The sequence below is a fragment of the Zootoca vivipara genome, chromosome 9, assembly GCF_963506605.1.
Source record: "Zootoca vivipara chromosome 9, rZooViv1.1, whole genome shotgun sequence".
NCBI lineage: Eukaryota > Metazoa > Chordata > Lepidosauria > Squamata > Lacertidae > Zootoca > Zootoca vivipara.
In genome coordinates, this window is record NC_083284.1 from 74572021 (window position 1) to 74594617 (window position 22597).

General features: G+C 45.3%; 1 protein-coding gene across 4 annotated transcripts in view; it reads right to left on the minus strand.

Moving 5' to 3' along the window:
• Positions 1-7670: 7670 nt before the first annotated feature.
• The window catches only part of SLC2A9 (solute carrier family 2 member 9), a 76746-nt gene continuing 61819 nt past the window's right edge, over positions 7671-22597 (minus strand). For all 4 annotated transcript variants that reach the window (XM_060279063.1, XM_060279064.1, XM_060279066.1 and 1 more), the window contains 3 exons: positions 19228-19303; positions 16502-16629; positions 7671-8272 (listed from right to left, as the gene is read on the minus strand). In XM_060279063.1, coding sequence (XP_060135046.1) covers positions 8012-8272; positions 16502-16629; positions 19228-19303 — 465 coding nt within the window. In that variant the 3' untranslated portion in view covers positions 7671-8011. The remainder of the gene's footprint in view (positions 8273-16501; positions 16630-19227; positions 19304-22597) is intronic.

The following is a 22597-nucleotide window of genomic DNA, read 5'->3' on the forward strand; positions in this document are numbered from 1 at the left end:
TCTCTCTCTCTCTCTCTCTCTCTCTCTCTCTCTCTGTGTGTGTGTGTGTGTGTGTGTGTGTGTGTTTGCCACTCAGGGCTCCTTGGGGAGGAGGAGTGCAATGCAAATTTAAACAACGCCACCACCAACCTATTCTTTAGATGCACACATCATGAATGGGAAGTATGATTTCAGCCTTAAAGTCTTGGCTTTATCAAGTCCATGTCTGACTGTCACAGTAATTGAATGCAAAAACAAAAAGTCTTAATAATATAATAACACAAACAAATTTATTATGGCACGAGCTTTTGCGGGCTAGAATCAGCTTCATTGGGTGTATAAAGTGTTGTCTGTATCTCTGTACATATAAACACACATGCACACATACCTGGATGGGGTGAGGGGCAGTAAGACATGAAATCAAAGACAAATGAAATGTAGGAAATACAGACACTGGCAATTCAAAGAATGCACAACGAGCTTTCACAAATGCAGAGTCTTTTAAAGTGTCACTAAATGCCTTGCTGTTTTTTCCTCCAAAACAGAACAACACAGGCTGGAAATAATTTAAAGGTGTGTCAAAGGAAAAACAAAAACAAGAGAAAACATGCACCATATAAGTGAAAATCAGCAGCTATACTTTAATGTTTTCTGGATTACATTCATATAATAACATGAATCATACATGTAATATTGATCAAATAAAAATACTGACCCAATCATTTTTGGGCTCCAGTGCTATGGTTTTATAATTGGCTCCTGAGTAGCCTGGAAGCTAAGGAACAGAGAAAAATAAAAAACTTGCTCAAAATGCAAGTCTTACTGATTGAAATGGTGCTTACTTACATGTAAGCAGAGATATAGGATTGTAGCCTTTCGGAATTTTGCGAAAGATAACCGAACATAAAAAACAAATATCCATTGGTTCCATTGTGGTCTATTAAGCACACCTGACAAGAATACCCATGACACATTCGTCCCTTTTTGTTGACGTTACATCAGCAAAAGAGTAAAACCAAGTAAAGCTGCAGGCTGCCTACTCCACAGGAACAGGATGAGACCTTAGAAGGTTCTTTATAGATATTGGATATTTCCAGCATACCCTAAAATTGAACATAGCTGAAATGTGTAGCAAAATGAGTAACGATGATTATTATTGGGAGCCTGTGAAACTCTCCAACTACAGTCTTCGTCTCCCTCCTCCCCTTAATTATCTGGACTGTCGTCTGGTACCTATCTGGTCAACTCTAGGGCAATATATGGGGAGGGAGCATTCACAGGGAAGTATAGAGTTTGACGAGGTAGGGCACAAGTAAGGCTTATCTATTACCCTGATAAGTTATTTTTACCATTGAGCTTACCCCCTCAATAGCATTATGTATTACAAAACCTAATTACTCCAGTGGCCTTAAATGGATCCAGGTATCTACCTCTCTTTCAAATCAGAACCAGTGAAGGTCCTCTGTGAGTGTCTGGAGGCGGTTGGAGGCTGGATGGCGGCTAACAGATTGAGGTTGAATCCTGACAAGACAGAAGTACTGTTTTGGGGGGTCAGGAGACGGGCGGGTGTAGGGGACTCCCTGGTCCTGAATGGGGTAACTGTGCCCCTGAAGGACTAGGTGCACAGCCTGGGAGTCATTTTGGACTCACAGCTGTCCATGGAGGTGCAGGTCAATTCTGTGTTCAGGGCAGCTGTTTACCAGCTCCATCTGCTACGCAGGCTTAGACCCTACCTGCCCGCAGACTGCCTGGCCAGAGTGGTGCATGCTCTGGTTATCTCTTTCTTGGACTACTGCAATGCGCTCTACGTGGGGCTACCTTTGAAGGTGACCTGGAAACTACACAGGGGCGTACCCAGGATCAAAACTAGGGGGGGGGGCAAGGGGTGGGCCCAAGGCATGGGAGGGGAGGGGCAAGGGGCGGGGCCAAGGCACAGGAGGGGAGGTGTCACAAAGTGGGGATGTGGGTGGGGCTACAGAGCCCAGGTGAAACTGACTCCAGTCTAATAACACCAAAGGGGGAGAAATCCAGGGAAATAATAAGGAGGATCAGAGAAAGGTCAGGACAAGCAGCTATAAAAAGGGACATTCTCAATGAGCCTGCTGAGGACCAGCTGTGGTTACGCAAGAGCAAGGACAAGGCATATCCCATACTACGCACATGGGCACTCATATTATGAATGAACAGCATCCTTTGCCAGCCTGGCACCTTCCACGTGCTTTGGACCACAACTGCGCTGCCAGAGGCAGATGGGAGTTGTAGTCCAAAGCACACGGAGGGGAATCAGCTTAGCAAAGCCTGCTGTACAGAAATAAATTAAAGATTGCCTGCTTTTGCCTTATCCCATCTTTTGCCTTATCCCATTCTGGGCTGCATCAATAGGAGTATAGTATCTAGATCAAGGGAAGTAATAGTACCACTGTATTCTGCCCTGGTCAGACCTCACCTGGAGTACTGTGATTCTATGATTATATGAAAAGTATTGAGGGAATGGAGGAGGGGGGCAAACTGCAAGTTTTAATATTGTTCCATGCCACCCCAATATCCACAACAGTGAGATTCCAGGGGCCAAGGCACTTACCCAGGGTTCATATTTCCACAGTGGAGATAGTGGTGTCTTTATGATGTATTGCTTATTTACACATATTTATAAGCTGAGCCTACCATACAGGCGCTACATAATTATACTTTGTCCATAATAATTTTCACACAACCATCTTAAGAAATCAATCCATGCCTAGGTAAGCCTGTATAGGATAGCAGCCTGAAGCACAGAAACTATCTACAGCCGCTCCTTTCACTTGAACCCCTCACAGAAATCCTGTAGAGCTGGCCTGAAAGGGGCCCCCAGGGTCATCTAGTCCAACCCCCCCGGTAATGCAGGAATCCTGCCCACAGCAAGACCGACCCCTTTCATACGTCCGGACTCCTGTAAGCCTAGCAAGCTGAATACACCAAGGTCCGGACTCTTCTGCCCTGCGAAATGCAACCCAATCGTCTGAATGGTGGACAATGTCAGCAAAACAAATAGGCAAGTTTGAAGACATGGCAAACAGTGGCAAAGTTCGTTATGAGAGGGAGATGGAAAGTTATATTCCTCCTAAAGGAGAGAAGAAGAAGTAAAAGGACTCCAATTCCCCCAAAAGTCCACCACCTGCTTTCTTCCTGTTTTGTTCTGAGCATCGCCCAAAGATAAAAAGCGACTGTTAGGGCAAAATTCTGGGTGCGAGAATGCTCAGCCACCCAGCTCATCAGGCAAGGGCCTGTGGTCGTTGCAGAGTATAAAAGGAAGGAGTCCAGCCACGATCCGGAGCAAACAGCAAGGTTTATTACTGCGCAGCAGGTTCAATGCCAGACTGAACACCATGAACAGGGCTGCAATAACTTTTAAAAGTTCCCACCACCATCCCATAATGTACATCGAAAGCATCATACATACATCACTTGTGACAGGGTAAAACGTCAGAAAAGGGGAAGGGGCAAGGGGCATTAGCATACAGGTAAACAGGAGGTAAACAGGATTAACATAAGGTAGCAATGCACGATGTCCCAGGACATTGTTAAGCAAGTACCAGTAAGTATCTGGGAGGGGATCCTTGAGTACCTGGCGGGGGGGGGGGGGACAATGGGTCCAGGTGTGAGTATTGCCTCTGGCTTCGGAGGGTTGGGAATGGCAGGAGATGGTACCTGAATGGATTATGGATATGCAGAGGAGCACCACCCTGGCTACCTGACCTCTTGCTTAAAGGATTATGGCTGTTCCCTGCATCCCTGAGAGCCCTTGGCCAGAGTAGCAAAAGGGGGTTTCATTTAGAAATAAAGATACACGGTATTCATTCATAAAGAAATATGGTTACATAGAGTCTCAGGCAACAGAGAAAGGGTAGGAAAGGGAGCCTTTATTACACAGGGCTTGATCTTGAGGGGGTTCGTGTTGGTGCGATACTAGAGTGGTGTTGTAGGATCAAATGGGGTCCCCTTGAGGGCATTTGTGCCAATCTTGATTCCCAAATGAAGCCTCGTTTGGGTGCCCCCCTATAAAATTCCCTAACAGTGACCACCCAGGTTTTTCTATTGGTGAGACAGCAAAGAAACTAAAAACCGTAATACATAACAACATAAAAAATATCTGTTGTCAATGCCAACATACCATCGCTTCCAATGAAGCTACATGCAGGCTCTTTATAGCAGGGGTGGCCAACTTCCAAGAGTTAAAAACTGGCAGTGATTGATCTACCTCCTTTTGGGGGTTCAGGTTGAGGTTGTTGAGCTTTTTTTTAGGAAGGAAAGCCATCCATGTTTTAGGGGGTTCAGGTCAAAGTTTAGCTTTTTTTTAGGAAGGAAAGCCCTGTTTTGGGGGCTTCAGGGCAAAGATGTAGAGCTTTTTTTAGGGGAGCCAAAGTTGCTGAGCTTCTTTGGGGGGAGCCAGTGATCTACCACAGACGTCCAGTGATCTATTAGTAGATCATGATCTACCTGTTGGACATGCCTGCTTTATAGCAATAAAGGGGTGCTGGCCCTTTAAGGCTGAAAGAGAAAACTGAGACATCCATGCCCACCCTTTCTAACACACATCTTTTAAGATCACATCACACAGTGGCTGCCCAAACAGCTTGGATGATAAAAGACACAAAGGAGGGAGGACAATTGGGAAAGATATAACACCATTGCATTCCCATGCCTTCCAAGCCTCCTTATGCAAAACCACCCAGTTAAAACGGAACTCCTTTCACACCTCATTATCGCTGGAGGTTTCATTAAACTGATAAAGATCCCCCCTCCCCAAGGACAAGAGTAAAAGCTGTGGTGCCGACCATTTGCTACCTGAAACAAGGAAACAAATTGTATCTTAAATACTGGCACAGGAGCTTTGGAAGGCTCGCCCTATCCAGCCTCCTCTCTTTGCGAGAGAGAGAGAGAGAGAGAGAGAGAGAGAGAGAGAGAGAGAGAGAGAGAGAGAGAGAGAGAGAGAGAGACTGAGACTGACTTCAATCCTTCAGCAGCCAGCTTCAAGTTCTCTCTCTCTCTCTCTCTCGCCCTCTTCCCCCCTCCCTCCCACCGCGATCCCTGGGAGGAACATCAGAGTGAGTGTGGTGTTTTACGTACAGTGTTTTAATCCACACCCCAGCTCTTCCAATTCTGGTTCTCCATTCCCCCCTCCTTGTTTGCTCTAGTAAGAGCAGCAGCAGAATGAGCTGAACGAGCGAAGGCTGTGGGGAGGCAGCCCGGGCGAGCTCCAGCAGGAGGGTGTTGCGCTCTCTCCCCTCCTCTCCCTCGCTGCGTCCTTTTGCTTCTAGAGAGGGGCAGCTGCCAGCTGGCTTCTAGAGTAGGGCAGCTGCCCTAACTTGCCCCATGGTGGGTACGCCCTTGAAACTACATCTAATCCAGAATGTGGCAGCTAGTCTGGTGACTGGGAGCGGCTGCCGAGACCACATAACACTGGTCTTGAAAGACCTACATTGGCTCCCAGTATGTTTCCGAGCACAATTCAAAGTGTTGGTGCTGACCCTTAAAGCCCCCAGTATACCTGAAGAAGGGTCTCCACCTCCATCGTTCTGCCCGAATACTGAGGTCCAGTGCCAAGGGCCTTCTGGCGGTTCCCTCACTGCGAGAAGCCAAGTTACAGGGAACCAGGCAGAGGGCCTTCTTGGTAGTGGCACCCGCCCTATAAATGCCCTCCCACCAGATGTCAAAGAGAGAAACAACTACCAGACTTTTAGAAGGCATCTGAAGGCAGCCCTGTTTAGGGAAGCTTTTAATGTTTGATGGACTACTGTATTTTAATATTTTGTTGGAAGCCACCCAGAGTGGCTGGGGAAACCCAGCCAGATGGGCAGGGTACAAATAATAAGTTGTTGTTGTTGTTGTTGTTGTTGTTGTTGCATTGGACACACATTTCTAATCAAGGCCCAGACCTAGTCATTCTGGGGCTGTTTTTAACTCTCAAGGCTCAAGTCATACCAGGCCCCAATAAATGAACAAGCCCAGCACTGACAACACACACACTCTAAAAACAAACATTGCCAGATGGAATGAAGTTCCAGCTCCAATCAGCAGTACTTTTCAAACAGGATGAATTTACTACCATTATCCTAGTTTTATATCAATATGATTCAAAGGAAGACAACAATACAAATTTAATGTGTGTGTGTGTGTGTGTGTGTGTGTGTGTGTGTGTGTGTGTGTATATATATATATATATATATATATATATATATATATATATATAAACAGAAGTCTTTCTCTCTCTCTCTCATGTACAAACCACTTTCTTGGCAATGCTATTTAAGGCTAGGGACACACCTGTCATCCAGACAAGGCACCTATTGTGGCTCCTTTCTTCTGAAATGCTGGGCTTCTTAGATCTTGTGTCTGTTATCAAGCCTAATATATGATGTGAGAAATTCACAAAGCCTAAACCAGATACACCGCAATCAGAAACTATTTACATGATTAAACCTAGACTGGCTCAGGCTGAAGATATGTGCACGCCCTATACACTGTTGGTTAGATTTCAATATATATATATATACACAGAATCAGTTGGTTTTATTTACAAAACAGCTGCCACTTCATGAAAACTATTCTGACACACTAAAGTTCTAATCTGGCTTGAATAAAAAAATAGCCCACAAAAGCAGAGCGGGGCCCTGATTTTGTTTTAAAGTAGGAAATGACATGGATTAAGCAGGTGGTAAAAAACCTGAGATTCAAACAATTCCTTAAACATGAAGAAGAAATCCTTAGCATGCACAATGCATACAAAGTCACATGGTTAACAATTCTTCCTTGAACACGACCACAAGCTCAATCAAGGAGGTGAGCAGCTGTTGATCAGATTGCATACCACCAACATGGGGAATGTCACTTTTCCCTTAATGGAAGCACCAAAGTAACTTTGCATCTACAGGGAATTACTTTCAGAGTAGCTAATCTCCCCACAGAACACGCAGCTCCACACTATAGGGAGGCAGCAGGAAGCTACTGGCTGCAGCTACCACCCCCCCCCCCATAACCAGGCAGCCAGTTCTCATAGATCGAATTAATCCCTGTCTAGCGCCTTTGATGCTTCCACTACAGCAGATTCTGCTCCTTCAGATTTTGAGGGGACACTGGAAAAATTACAAGGAAACATTCAAAGGCCTCTTGCCCCAGAAGTGGCAAGTAAGTGGCCAGGTCCAGGGGACAGTATCAGCCGCAAGGAAGCAGAGTGGGGAGGGATTCCTAGAAGGGCCCTCCGTGGCAAACCCCAGAGCCTGGGGCCTGGAGCAAGGATGATGGACCCAGTCTCCTATCGCTGATAAGCAGGGGAGGTCGGAAACTGCAGCCAATTTGAAATGCTGATGGGCCCTTTGACCAACTGCTTCCCACTCGCCATCCTCTGCCTCAGAAAACAATTATCCGGCTTGAATTTGCATACAGTGGAAGCTCGTGTTACGGACGGGATCTGTTCCGGAGGCCCGTCTGTAACATGGAACTGATGCAAGCCGAAGCGCCGCGCCTGTGCCTGTGTGATTTAGTGCTTTTGCGCATGTGCGAGCGGCAAAACCCGGAGTAACCCATTCCGGTACGCAACATGAAAACACGTAACCTGAAGTGAGGTATGACTAATTAAAAAATTCCTTCGGTAGCACCTTAAAGACCAACTAAGTTTTTATTTTGGTATGAGCTTTCATGTGCATGCACACGAAAGCTCATACCAAAATAAAAACTTAGTTGGTCTTTAAGGTGCTACCGAAGGAATTTTTTTTATTTTGCTTTGACTCAGACCAACACAGCTACCTACCTGTAACTTGAGGTATGACTGTACATTTAAATGAATCAATGACCAGTTTCACTTCCTTGAGCAATTCTCCTCTACATTATTTGCTTCTGTTAATTTTGAATTATACTTTGCCATCTCCTGTGCCACAGATCAACCCTGGTTATGACCACACTGAGATTAAAAAAAATGTCTAGGCTGAAGGAATGATTGTGGTTATTAATACAGTACATAAGATGCAAAAAAAAAATATTCCTATTAAACATAATTTTAGACTATCCTGTTTTTGGATTCTCCATTTTCCAGTGTAGAAGACAGGTTGTGTTCGTGGTCTTGTTCTTGCATTGATTTGCTCTTGGCTTCAAACGAGTCCATTTCACGGATTTCTAAAGGCACCTTCTTCCTGGCAAAGGCCTGGTTGATTTCAGCAAGAGTCTTGTTTTTCGTTTCAGGCAGAACAAAGAAAAGGAAAGTGGCACCAGCGAGACAGACGACAGCAAACACCAGGAAACAGTATGTCTGCAAGCCTTCCTGAAAAAAACAAAGCAAAATGGACCCCCCATCCAGCATTACCAATAGTACAAAAAACAAACAAACAGAAATCATTTTGAGAACATGCGAGGGGTACAATATAAATAAAAGAGCACTTCCCTTTTTATTAACAAGGAGCCACCCCTCCACCTCAAGTCTGAGATTAGAGCTTCTAGCGCAGAGACTACGACTCTAGAAACATTCCAACCCCAGCTTCCTCTCATTTTAGAAATGGAGTTCTGTCAAAAGCCGTGAATGAGGCTCTTAGCAACAAAACCTATAGAAAATCACCCAGGAGTGAACTAAAAGGTAATTAATGTAACCAGTGTGAATTATTATCAACCACTGACTAGTACAAGCCATGCTCTTTTAAAACATGAATAATTCAATTATGAAGGAACCGACCAGGCAAGGCTTCAAGCAAGGGCAATCGTAGGATATTCGTAGAATATTCTGGAGCACACTAAGGTTTGCCACCAAGTTAACAGCCAACAAATCATAGCTGCCTTCCACTTATGAGAACGTTCCAGTTTTGCCACCCTATTTAGTTCCAGATTTGCCACCCTATTTAGCAGTGACGAAAGGGGGAAACTTCAACTATTTTCGGGCTGAAGTAATGTTTGGGATGTGTGTGAACATTTCCAGTGCCCTCCTGATCCTCCATGCTGCCAGCTAACATTTCAAAAATCCCCACAATGCCCTGGAACAATGTGAGGTCATGTCAGCTTTTTATTACCTTAGGTTGTATCCAATGCTACGTAGTGCCAGGTAGCTTTCATTGGGCAAGACAGTTTGAGCATATTGCACCAATCCTGGTCCAATTGCACTGACTGCCAATTAGTTTCCAGGACCAGTGCACAGTGCTGGTTTTCACCTATAAAGCCTTAAGCGACTCAGGGCCGCCTCTGCCCATATGAACCGACCTGGACCCTGTGATCAACACCTGAGGCCCTTCTTTGTGTGCCTCCTCTGCAAGAGAGTGGCAACCCAAGAACGGGCTTTTTCTGCAGTGGCTCCCCACTTGAGGGATGCTCACCCCATAGAGGCTCACCAAGCGCCTTCATTGCATATCTTTAGGCACCGGCAAATGCACTCCCTCTTCTCCCAGGTCTTTGGCTAATTAAGCAATGGCTTTTTATGTGTGTGGTGGCGGGGTTATTGTTTTTGATTGTTATTATGCTACATATTCATAGCTGCCAAGTCTCCCGTATTCTCCGGGAAATTCCCGTTTTTCCAGCTGTTCTTAGCTGAAAAAACGGATTTTTTTTGTTTTTCCCCGGTTTATTCTGGCGCGACGGCCATTTTGGAACTGGGCGGAGCATGCTCAGAAGCGACTTTTGATGCTGCTCTGCCCAGTTCCAAAATGGGAGCAGCGCTACTTCCGGTCTGCTACTTCCGGCCCCGTCCCTTATTTCTCGGACAGCAACTTGGCAGGTATGCATATTTCTGTGTTTTTATACTGTAAACTGCCCTGTGATCCTTGGATCAAGGGCAGTATATAAATTTAATAAATAAATAAATGATAATAATAATAATAATAATAAGTGGGATTCCACTCACAAAATGAAATGTCTCCCTCCCTGTCCTCCTCTTGCAGGGTTCCCCCCTCCCCCAAATAATCTGTTCTGTAGGATGCCCCAACCCACTGGAGCAGATTTTGAAGGTGCACACAGAGCAGGAGGAGGGCGACAATGAGAGAAAGATGTCCCATCACATGAGTGGAAGTCTGTACCACTCCAACAATGTCAGTGACAATACTACCCTCTGCTTGCAATTTTGTGTTATCGGCTGGCTCAGGGGCCTGATTTTAGGTACATCCGTGCAGGTGTTAAAGTTGCTGCTGTGAGCATGCATTTTAAGCCTGTCTATAAGTAACACAAGTGCAGGTGTTTCAAAAATAATTGGGACATGTAAGCCCAGAAGAAACCAGATAGCTGACACAGAAAGTCAAATAGTTACCCAGTTTATCCCACCACTAATAAGCAGCATGTGGTATACAGCACTCCTACATTTCTGCATCACGCTGACTGTGCGCGATTGAAGGAATAGGACTCCTGGTCCTACCCCCTGAAGGAAAGGGAGTCTTGGTCCATTAATACATTGGGGCAAGTCCTTCCTGAAATTCCCCAGAGAGCATCTGCATCTGATGCTCTTAGAACCACTGTCCAATTGTGTGGTGATGGTAGGAACTAGGGAGAGGGCAATTCATAAAGCATTGGCAAGGGAGATGTTTTGTCTCTGTAATCAGATTTGTCATCCTCAAAATGTTCCACACTACAGCTGACAGAATGTTCTACGCATGCTGAACTACAGCAATGAGCAAAGAAGTACAGGGGGTTTGGGCTGGGTGTCCATCAGTATGCGGACGATACCCAGCTCTACCTCTCTTTCAAATCAGAACCAGTGAAGGCAGTGAAGGTCCTGTGTGAGTGCCTGGAGGCGGTTGGAAGATGGATGGTGGCTAACAGATTGAGGTTGAATCCTGACAAGACAGAAGTACTGTTCGTGGGGGACAGGAGGCGGGCAGGTGTGGAGGATTCCCTGGTTCTGAATGGGGTAACTGTGCCCCTGAAGGACCAGGTGCGCAGCCTGGGAGTCATTTTGGACTCACAGCTGTCCATGGAGGTGCAGGTCAATTCTGTGTCCAGGGCAGCTGTCTATAAGCTCCATCTGGTATGCAGGCTGAGACCCTACCTGCCTGCAGACTGTCTAGCAAGAGTGGTGCATGCTCTAGTTATCTCCCGCTTGGACTACTGCAATGCGCTCTACGTGGGGCTACCTTTGAAGGTGACTCGGAAACTACAACTAATCCAGAATGCGGGAGCTAGACTGGTGACTGGGAGCGGCCGCCAAGACCACATAACACTGGTCTTGAACGATCTACATTGGCTCCCAGTACGTTTCTGAGCACAATTCAAAGTGTTGGTGCTGACCTTTAGAGCCCTAAATGGCTCGGTCCAGTATACCTGAAGGAGGGTCTCCACCTCCATCATTCTGCCCGGACACTGAGGTCCAGCACCAAGGGCCTTCTGGCGGTTCCCTCGTTGCGAGAAGCCAAGTTGCAGGGAACTAGGCAGAGGGCCTTCTCGGTGGTGGCGCCTGCCCTGTGGAACGCCCTCCCAACAGATGTCAAAGAGGAAAACAACTACCAGACTTTTAGAAGATATCTGAAGGCAGCCCTGTTCAGGGAGGCTATTAATGTTTAATAGATTATTGTGTTTTATTTTTCTGTTGGAAGCTGCCCAGAGTGGCTGGGGAAACCCAGCCAGATGGGTGGGGTATAAATAATAAATAATTATTATTATTATTAATTAAGGCTGCAATCCCTTGAAAAGAGTAGGACTTGCTTCTGAAACATGCATAAGACTTCGCGGCAAAACACAAGCACACTGGCAGTGCTACTTTCACAAGTTTATAGAATTACAAATTTTTAGGACACTGACCAAATGCAGCAAAGATCCTTGGAGGCTCCTTGCATTCTTTTCATAGTTCACTGGGGGTGGGGGTGGGGGTGGATAACCCACTTCCTTTTTGCAAAACTAAAGTAATATTCAGAACAAAATTCATCCACTTTTTAAAATGGCAGATTTCAGCAGTGAGCACCAGGTGCCTTATTATCCATGCCTGAACAGTGTTCCATTTGCTATGGACTATTATCCACAGGCCCAGACCTTTAGAGACCCTAAGTCAGGGGTCCCCAAACTAAGGCCCAGGGGCCGGATGCGGCCCAATCGCCTTCTAAATCCGGCCCGCGGACAATCCGGGAATCAGCATGTTTTTACATGAGTAGAATGTGTGCTTTTATTTAAAATGCATCTCTGGGTTATTTGTGGGGCCTGCCTGGTGTTTTAACATGAGTAGAATGTGTCCTTTTATTTAAAATGCAGTTCTGGGTTATTTGTGGAACATAGGAATTCGTTCAAATTTTTCTTCAAAATATAGTCCGGCCCCCCACAAGGTCTGAGGCACAGTGGGCCGGCCCCCTGCTGAAAAAGTTTGCTGACCCCTGCCCTAAGTGCTGAAAATAGGATGGTGTCCCCATATCAAATTAAACATAAAACAATACTAAACCAGAAAATAAGATTATGTAGCAGAGTGTAAGAAAGTCCAAGTTCTGTTTTCTGCCCATGAGGATTCCTTTGATGCATTTTTTTTAAAAAAATGAAAAATAAAATTATGTCAAAAACAATTTCCTCAAATTTTTGGTGCCCCTGCTTTGCTGGCGCTCTACACATGCACTGTTACTGGGCAATCCAGCGCTGTCTATATGGCAAAAAGGGGAAGAGAAACACATTCTAATGCAGTTCTTCACTTTCAGGGAAAGAAAAGATCTCAACCAAGAAATCCTGCGGTGGAGGAGAGAAGAAAACATGTGCAGAAAAGGAGGTGTGAAGCAAGCTGTTAGTGCTTGGAGACAGATCAATAATAATGCAAAATTGTAAAGCAATGCAAAAACCATGCTATTTGTTATTTAGCATGTATATCCTCTTCTGTAGTATGTGCATAGAGCAGCTTATACAAAAAGAATAAGCAGAAATGTTAATGTGTATATTCAATGCATTGTATATTTTTGCATTGCACTTGCTCTTACTTCACCTTCTGACCAAACTATGCAGTTTCAAAGACTCGCTTGTGAAGGAAGGCAATAACCAAGAGATATCCAGGATGCCATAGAACAGGTGCCCTCACAAACCAGGGTTCCTGCTGCCATCTAATGATGAGAGAGTGAGCCTATTTAACTCCTTGTTGGCATAAAGGTAAAGGTAAAGGGACCCCTGACCATTAGGTCCAGTCGTGACCGACTCTGGGGTTGCGCGCTCATCTCGCATTATTGGCCGAGGGAGCCGGCGTACAGCTTCCAGGTCATGTGGCCAGCATGACAAAGCCGCTTCTGGCAAACCAGAGCAGCACACGGAAACGGCGTTTACCTTCCCGCTGTAGCGGTTCCTATTTATCTACTTGCATTTTGACGTGCTTTCGAACTGCTAGGTTGGCAGGAGCTGGGACCAAGCAACGGGAGCTCACCCCGTCACAGGGATTCGAACCGCCAACCTTCTGATCAGTAAGCCCTAGGCTCAGTGGTTTAACCACAGCGCCACCTGGGTCCCTCTGCTTGTTGGCATATGCCTTGTTGGAGGCATGGAGACTTAAAAAACAACAACACCCAATCACATCAGGAATGTACGGTAATGATATGAACTGCCCCTTTATTTATCTGACCATTAAAACTGTGTTTTGGCAGGTAACCAGTTTGAGGAGCTGAAACTTGCCATGTTGACACATTTTCAGAGAGAGACTGAAAAACATTTGTGACTATGAACTCATGCTAAATTCTGATCCTTTGATTTTCATAGATGCTCAGCCCGTCTCTTCACTGCCCACACGCATCAGGATCAAAAGAACCTTTATGCCTTGGGCAGATACACCTTTAAGCAGGATACCAAAGAAATGTAAATATTCACTAGTTCATGAGACCTGAGAGTCCCTGGAATGTACTGTCAGGATTCATCACATCAGTTTTTGATCTCAGCACAAGCTGAGCCTATGTCTTGTTAGCAAGAAGCTCCACTGTTAGTGGACAAGAGAAGATACGGAAAACTGACTTATTACATTTTCTCTCTCTTCTGAATAAGAGCTGGGTCAACATGCGAAAATGAATCCTAATTGCATGTAGGTATAAAAATCTCTAATTATTTTACTTTGGAAAAACAGGACTGGGGGATGGGTGCTTTTTCTGTCTTGGGTCAAAACTCTGCTCTTAATAACTGGTTTTAATCTCAGCAAATTAAAAATATGCTACTTGGGTTTATGCCCTCCTTATCTGATAGGGATGACAATGTGTATCTGATGCGCAGGACCGGACCAAGACATTTTGGCGCCTGAGACAAACCACAAAAGGAGTCCCACACCAGGAAAGAAGGGGTGAGCGAAGATCTATATCAGGAGCCGGGGGGGGGGAGGGGAATCAACCTTATATGGTAGTTGAAGTGGGACTCAAAGGTTGTTGCGGTGGGGAAAAGGGCCCAAGAGACCCTGGAGGGCAGCCCCCAACATTTCCTCCCTAGGGGTGGAAAGAGACGAGTAGCACCTCCTACTTCCTGACAGGCCACTGTAGAGGTGGCATTGGGGCAGGGGCGAACTAAGGCTAACTGACACCCGGGGCGGGGAAAACTGCTGGCTGTACACACATTGCGCATACGACGCATGTTTGCCGTTGCTATGTACGGCAGATGTGCAGCATCGCTACATACAGTGCATGCATGCAGCACCGCGCATGCACTGTATGTAGCGGTTTGCCACTGCTCGAGCGCCGTTCGGACAGTGGTGGGATCCTCTGCTCACGGCTGCAACGGCGGCAGAGGGATCCTCCACTTGCGGCTGTAGCGGCGCCAGAGGGATCCATACGGCGCTTGGGTGGCGCCGGTGGCAAACCGCTATGTATAGCACATGTGCGGCGTCACTACATACAGCACATGCGTGTGACACCACACATGCGTTGTACGTAGCGGTTTCCCCAAGCGCTGTACGGACGGTGGTGGGATCTTCCACATGTGGCTGCAATGGTGCGATGGCTGCTCCCGCCACCGCGCCCAGGCGTCACCTCTCCAGACATGGCACCTGAGGCGCACCGCCCTCCCGCCCCCTTGCGACGCCACTGAATTGGGGAGGAGACTGATCCAGCCTCCAATGCCGGTGATGCATTCTTTGGAAGCCAGATCAGCTGCTCCCATGGACCCTGAGGGTCTTTCCTTGCCTCATGGGCTTGTTGGCCCTGCTTATCTGATACCGACATGCGTTCCTTCTGTGGGGTGATCACAATCCACCTTCCTCCATCCCAAGCAGCGGCCATGCACGGAGCTGTGGAGCTCAAGGAGCTGATTTGAAGTATATTTAACAGTATTGTCAACAGTAGAACAGATTTGAAGTAATCCATAAGACGTCCTTAAGGACATTAACTCAATGAGTTAATTGCAGTTTATTCCCACTGAAACCTGCGGGTCTCATATTTTGTCTAATTTGCCTTATTGATTTCAATAAGTTCACTAAGTTTGGATACAGCCCTTTGTCACACACATCCAAGTATTTCGGCAGCCATAAGGACTTTGTTGTTGTTGTTTAGTCGTTTAGTCGTGTCCGACTCTTCGTGACCCCATGGACCAGAGCACGCCAGGCATTCCTGTCTTCCACTGCCTCCCACAGTTTGGTCAGACTCATGTTCAAAAACACTGTCCAACTATCTCGTCCTCTGTCATCCCCTTCTCCTTGTGCCCTCAATCTTTCCCAACATCAGGGTCTTTTCCAGGGAGTCTTCTCTTCTCATGAGGTAGCCAAAGTATTGGAGCCTCAGCTTCAGGATCTGTCCTTCCTGTGAGCACTCAGGGCAGATTTCCTTCAGAATGGATAGGTTTGATCTTCTTGAAGTCCATGGGACTCTCAAGAGTCTCCTCCAGCACCATAATTCAAAAGCATCAATTCTTCGGCGATCAGCCTTCTTAATGGTCCAGCTCTCACTCCCATACATCACTACTGGGAAAACCATAGCTTTAACTATACGGGCCTTTGTTGGCAAGGTGATGTCTCTGCTTTTTAAGATGCTGTCTAGGTTTGTCATTGCTTTTCTCCCAAGTAGCAGGCGTCTTTTAATTTCGTGACTGCTGTCACCATCTGTAGTGATCATGGAACCCAAGAACCCTTCTATATGCCAGGAGGTGACGGGACCAGTGGCCATGATCTTAGTTTTTTTTGATGTTGAGCTTCAGACCATATTTTGCGCTTTCCTCTTTCACCTTCATTAAAAGGTTCTTTTACGGACTAGACACTTTAAAAACAGTACTAAAACTTGAACAACAGTGTCCAATATTTGGGAGAGGAATTAAAAAGGCTGGCCACCTCCTTTACTCTACTTGGCTACATACAGAAACTACAAATGTGGTAAATTTAAATCCTCCTCCCTTGTGGAGGCTGAGCTGAAGCAGTGGTGAATTTGAATAGCCATTCTGTTAAGGGCATCTTCACTTACCTTTAGACTTTTTAGACCTGCTGCCTTTAAAAGCTGCAGGACTGGGGCTACAAACATCCGGACAAAAGAAGGCCAGTGCTACCTTGTATGGGTTAGGATTTGGTTTCATTCATTATCCAAAAGTCTTTGGGTTTATGGTGAGAATTAAGGCACTTTCCATTTCTGGCAACAGTCCAAACAGCTAAGTTAAATGTTAAGACTGCTCGTACCTGAATGTAAGGGAAAAGAAGTCCAACGGCAAAGTTACAGAGCCAATTTGTTATCCCAGCAATCATGAATGCAGCGGGCCTTTGAGACTGAGCGAAGAACTCTCCCGTAAGGACAAATGGGATTCCGCCTGCAACAAAAAAGACAAGGGTAAGATGATCAGTAAACATGTTTCTAATCTGTAAACCCCCCCCCCCCAAATTTTCCTGTTTCAGCTCACCATCTCTGACTTTTTTTTTTACTACAATACATGAGTAATAGGCTTGGCGTTGGTGAAGAAACAATATCATTTACATCCCACATGTGTGGTCTGAACAAAAGGGCCATCAGAATGGCTAATGAAACACCTCAAATCATATTAAGACTGTTGCATTGGGGGCTAAAAATACTAGCTACAAATCTAAAGCAGTGGTGTCGTTTTAATATGACATGACATGTAAGGAAAACTGAGATCCTTTCCATATTAGGCCCCTTTAGCCCTGCTGAGGCCCTGGCTCTTCTAGCACCAGGTGAAAGCATTAAAACTCTGATTCCACAGTACGTAATGTAAATTTGGGGAAAATATGTTTAGGGTTGCAGCATTCAGTCAACAAAGCTTCCCCTTTACGTTGCAATATCACACGTCAACTGTCAAAATACTGGGTGAAATTTGCAAAACAATGCATGGCTGAGCATGATGAAAGTGCCTTCTGAATGGGTTAACTGCATTAGGGCTGAGGTCTCCCTTGAATTTGCCACCCCATTTGTCCATTTTTTGGGGAGGCTAGCAGAGAAAGTCTTAGAGCCCTTCCACTGCCTTCACAGGCTATAGCAGCAGTGGTTCCATCTCTCATTCTCTCCCCACCCCCTTAACAATTGTTTGCTGCTGTTTGCAGCAGCTGCTTGTCAGAGGGTCATTCTGAGGAGGCTTCTACAGGGTAAATGGAGACTGCAATGGGGAGGGGCTCCTCCCCCTGAATGCTTCACAGAACGATGCTATTTCATGATGTGGTTCTCTGATTTCAGGAGCATTCAGGTGGCCATTGGGTACGACAAAGAGATCTGCTGCTAGGGTTGTCAGACTCAATAGAGGGCAGGACTTCTGTGTCTTTAATTGCCCCGCTCTCTTTTGAGTCTGGAAACCTTAAAGAGAAACCAGCAGACCCTTTGCTTGGAAATTAAACAAAGGGTCTGCTGGTTTCTCTTTAAGGTTTCCAGGCTTAAAAGAGAGCATGGAAATTAAAGGCACAGAAGTCCTGTCCTCTATTGAGTCTGGCAACCCTATCTGCTGCCCCTACAACCAGTAGCTAAAGTAAGCTTAAAAAGAGGAATTGTTTCTGCTGCCAAGTGCAAAAGTAAGGAATCGTAAGGATTGCACTGAAATATTTCAACCCCAAATTCAAAGTACCCTCTTTTTCCTCCCCTCTCCCGACTTCAAATTTTGAGCTGAAAGTTCTGCTTGGAGAGCTTTTGGTTCAGCTTCACTTAGTGCCAAATGGAGAATCTTACTACACATCATATACAGGAATATGTCAAAATATGTCGAATATGACCCAGGTGGCGCTGTGGCTAAACAACAACGAAACTTAACCTGAAGCGAACTTTCCCATTGAAAGTAATGGAAAGTGGATTAATCCGTTCCAGACGGGTCTGTGGAGTACTCAACCTGAAGCGTACTTAACCCAAAGTATGAGTGTAATTGGTTCTGGAAGTCCGTACTTAACCTGAAGCGTACATAACCTGAAGCGAACTTTCCCATTGAAAGTAATGGAAAGTGGATTAATCCGTTCCAGACAGGTCCGCAGAGTACTTAAACTGAAAGTACTCAAACCGAAGCATAATTAAACCGAGGTATGACTGTAGTCAGAAGAATATTGGGTTTAGAAACACTGGATTTTATCCAGCACTCTGTGAGCAGAGTTCCGCTCATGCAACAACAGGATTTCTCCTTCTTGTCCTCTCCCTTCCTGCCCCCAAAATCTGTTCCAGAAGGTCTCCCAACCCTCCAGAGCACATTTTGATGGTGTGCAGGGGGCTGTAGAGAAGAGGAATTGGATACAATCCATTGTAAGCTTACAGCTAAGAGCATAGGTGCCAACTCCCAGATTGAAAAATCCGGGATCGGCATGGCGTGGCACCGGAAGTCACACTGCGGCCATTTTGGAACTGGGCAGAGCGGCACCGGAAGTTGCTTCTGTGCATGCTCTGCCCATTTCCAAAGTGGCCACAGTGCCAGAAGTTGCGCTGCGGCCATTTTGGAACTGGGAAGAGCAGCACCGGAAGTCGCTTCTACACATGCTCTGCCCATTTCCAAAATGGCCGCAGTGCCAGAAATCGCTTCTGCACATGTCCAGAGACTCTAGACATGCGCAGAAGGAGCCTCCCTGGGCCGGTAAGAATCCGGGGGATTTACGGGTTTTTTTTTAATCTGGGCTGCCAGCGGGAAATGGCTGGAAAAATGGGGGTTTCCCGGGGAATATGGGAGACTTGGCAGCTATGGCTAAGAGACGGCAGAACCCACAATTAGATCAATGGTGCTTTCCAGTACTAACCTAGGTAGATGAACATATCTACAACACACCATACTTCATATTGTCATTATAAGCATTGAGTTCTCCTTGTCTGTTTCACCACTCCCACCCTGATGGACATTCACAGGCTAAAACAGGAAATATACTGCCCCTAATACAACAGACTTCAGTATGAGTGGCTGATAGTTTACTTAAATTCATTTGAAAAAAATTGTTACCTGGTCCAATACAAAACGATGCAATTATTGCAAGAATGCAGACTATACTGAGGTATCGAAGCCAGACTGCTTGATCCTGAAAAAAATACATTGGAGAGGTATTACTAATGTGCAAACTACATAGAAGTACTGGTTATAATAAGTGCCAACAATCATACAGGCTTTCTGTACTCTTAGATTCTGTAGTCAGGCACACAAAAATGCAAGATCTATAGAAAAAGATTACTAAATATATAGTAATAATATACTGGTATGTTTTAAACAGATTTTATATACGGTATATACTCGAGCATAAGCCGACCCGAATATAAGCCGAGGCACCTAATTTTACCTCAAAAAACAACAACAACAACAAAACTGGGAAAACTTATTGACTTGAGTATAAGCCGAGGGTGGGAAATGCAGCAGCTACTGGTAAATTTCAAAAATAAAAATAAATAACATCCCATGTCTTTTCCAGCTGTCGGCGGCGGGGTGGGGGGAGAAGCAGCGAGGAAGGATCCCTTCCTCGCCGCTTCTCCCTCCCTGCTGCCTCACACAGAGCAGGCATAGGACGGGGGTTCGGAGAGTCACAGCGCAGCGCTTCTCCAAACCCCAGGTTCTGTGTCTTTCTCCGCCGCCTCACTCAAATATAAGCCGAGGGTGGCTTTTTCAGCACATTTTTGGTGCTGAAAAAGTAGGCTTATACTTGAGTATATATGGTGTGTGTGTGTGTGTGTGTGTGTGTGTGTGTATACACACACACAATATATGTTCTATCAGTGTTCAATTGTATTTTGATTACCGATTTCTCTATGTTTTTAGCAGTTCCTGTTTTTATTTGAGTCCTGCTCAGGGGGAAAGGTGGGGTATAAATAAATATATAATAATAAAAAAGATGAACTCCTTGGTTTGCAAAGTAACACAGCCCCTAGAGTGTGGTGATACGAGGCTTATCATTTCTGCGCCAGCGAATAACTACTCAAAATGGCATACACAAACTATCATGTCAGAAAGGCATGCACTGCTACAAATAAACCCCGTATATATCATTGGGTTTAAGAACTCTTTCCGCTTGACTGCTTACTTCAGTAACAAAAAAGCAGCAAAAATGGAAATACTGTATGGATCGTTCTAAATCTAAAGGATCGTTCTAAGTCTCAAAGTACAGATTCCGGCATCTCAAGTGGTGGGAATTAGTACCCCAATCTCTGCTATGCTGCAGCAGCACCCATACAATGTTCAAAGCTGGAAGTACGGCTCTTCAGACTAGCCATGACCTGAGGAACTAAGAGCAGTCTGTTTGGGTCTAAATCCAGGTTGGGTTCTTCAGCAACTCAATGGACTGAGAACCATATGGACGACCTCGCCTCACCTCCCTCCCCAATCTAGTGCTGATCACCAGCCTGTCTTTGACTATGGTTGTAATGTTTTCAATATTCGGTTGGAAGCCACCCAGATGGGCGGGGTTGTTGTTGTTGTTTAGTCGTTTAGCCGTGTCCGACTCTTCGTGACCCCATGGACCAGAGCACGCCAGGCACTCCTGTCTTCCCCTGCCTCCCGCAGTTTGGTCAAACTCATGTTCGTAGCTTCGAGAACACTGTCCAACCATCTCGTCCTCTGTCGTCCCCTTCTCCTAGTGCCCTCAATCTTTCCCAACATTTTTATTTTTATTATTGTTATTGCCTATGGCACCTGCCTAATTTGATACATGACCCCATGTCTGCCATTCAACCTGTCTTCTGCCTCTGACCCCCTTAATCTTCTGTCTGTGCTGAAATCCAACCCTGTCCAAGAAAGACATTTCAACTTGGCCTATCTGCTTCTACTTTTAATATACTGCACCTGTATCTAAATGAAACAGAATGGCAACTGATCTGTACTGAATAGTGAGTCTAATGACGAAGGTGTTGAGCCACACATGGGGAAGAGCTGTAACTCAGTCATGAAACACATAATGTGCATTTGCAACACCCCATCTTCAAACCTCAGCATCTCTACCTCAAAAGGGTGGCCTGAAAATGGCCACTCTGGGAGGCTTATCTGGGTGGAATCAGTATAAGGCAACTTACTACATCCAAGCTCTGGCTAAAAAATGTAGATATGCTCATGTTTGCACACTACTTGAAGCAACTCTTTCCTGGGAAATATGTGTTAACCTTTGTGTGAGGAACGGAGATCATGACTTTGCCTGGGGAAAGACAATGTACTGAAAGTTCACCCCAAGCCTGCTGTTTTGACCTGTCAGAATTATAGCTTTCATCAGTTTGAGAGATGCCCTCTGGAGCAACAGAAGCTGTACAATAATCGATGCAACAGGAGAGAAACAAGCCAGGGATGAAAATGACTTCTGCTACTTAGTTCTGTGACCTCCTTCAGAACCTTCTTTGGACCATTTAAAAAATAGCCACTTGGAAAGTAAATGCTAATCATGTCGGGCTCCTGACATTTAGAGCAAATAACAAATCTTCACTTTTTTGAATCAAAATATTTAAAATGAAATTGCCAAAAAGCAACAGGATATCTAGGAGTGATATAATCTTTCAGATACACATACAGTGGTGCCTCGCTAGACGAATTTAATTCGTTCCACGGGTCTTTTCTTATAATGAAAAATTCGTCTAGCGAATCCCATAGGAATGCATTGATTTTTTTTTAAAAAAAATTGCCCATAGGAACGCATTAATTGAATTTCAATGCATTCCTATGGGAAACCGCGATTCGCTAGACGAATTTTTCATAAAATGAATTCGTCTAGCGAGGCAACCTCCGCTCGAAAAATCATTTCGTTAAGCGGAAATTTCGTTAAGCAGGGCATTCGTTAAGCGAGGCACCACTGTACAGTGAAACCTCGGTTTACGAACACCTTGGTTTATGAATTTTCGGTTTACGAACGCTGTGGACCCATCTGGAACGGATTAATTCACTTTCCATTACTTTCAATGGGAAAGTTCGCTTCAGTTTATGAATGCTTCAGTTTATGAACAGACTTCCGGAACCAATTGTGTTCATAAACCGAGGTACCACTGTATTTAAAACACAGAATTAGGGCTGCTGAAGAATGAATGCTGAACTATGGTTTAGGGACCATGGTTGTGTTGGGAATCATGCATTACCAACCTCAACCTCACAATTCAAAGTGAATTGGAGTTCTGTGATCTCTTCAGTCAGGGTTAGCAGCAATGCTCATACACTATGCAGGCCAGAATAAAGGAGGATAGGGAGAATGAATATGTTTGATCCCAGATAGTTTTTTTACTAATCCTAGTTCAAACAAACCAGAGTTTGGAGAACCAAGGTTAGATTAAAATAGTATTATTAAAGGGTAAAGGTAAAGGGGGCCCTGACCATCAGGTCCAGTCGTGTCCGACTCTGGGGTTGCGGCGCTCAT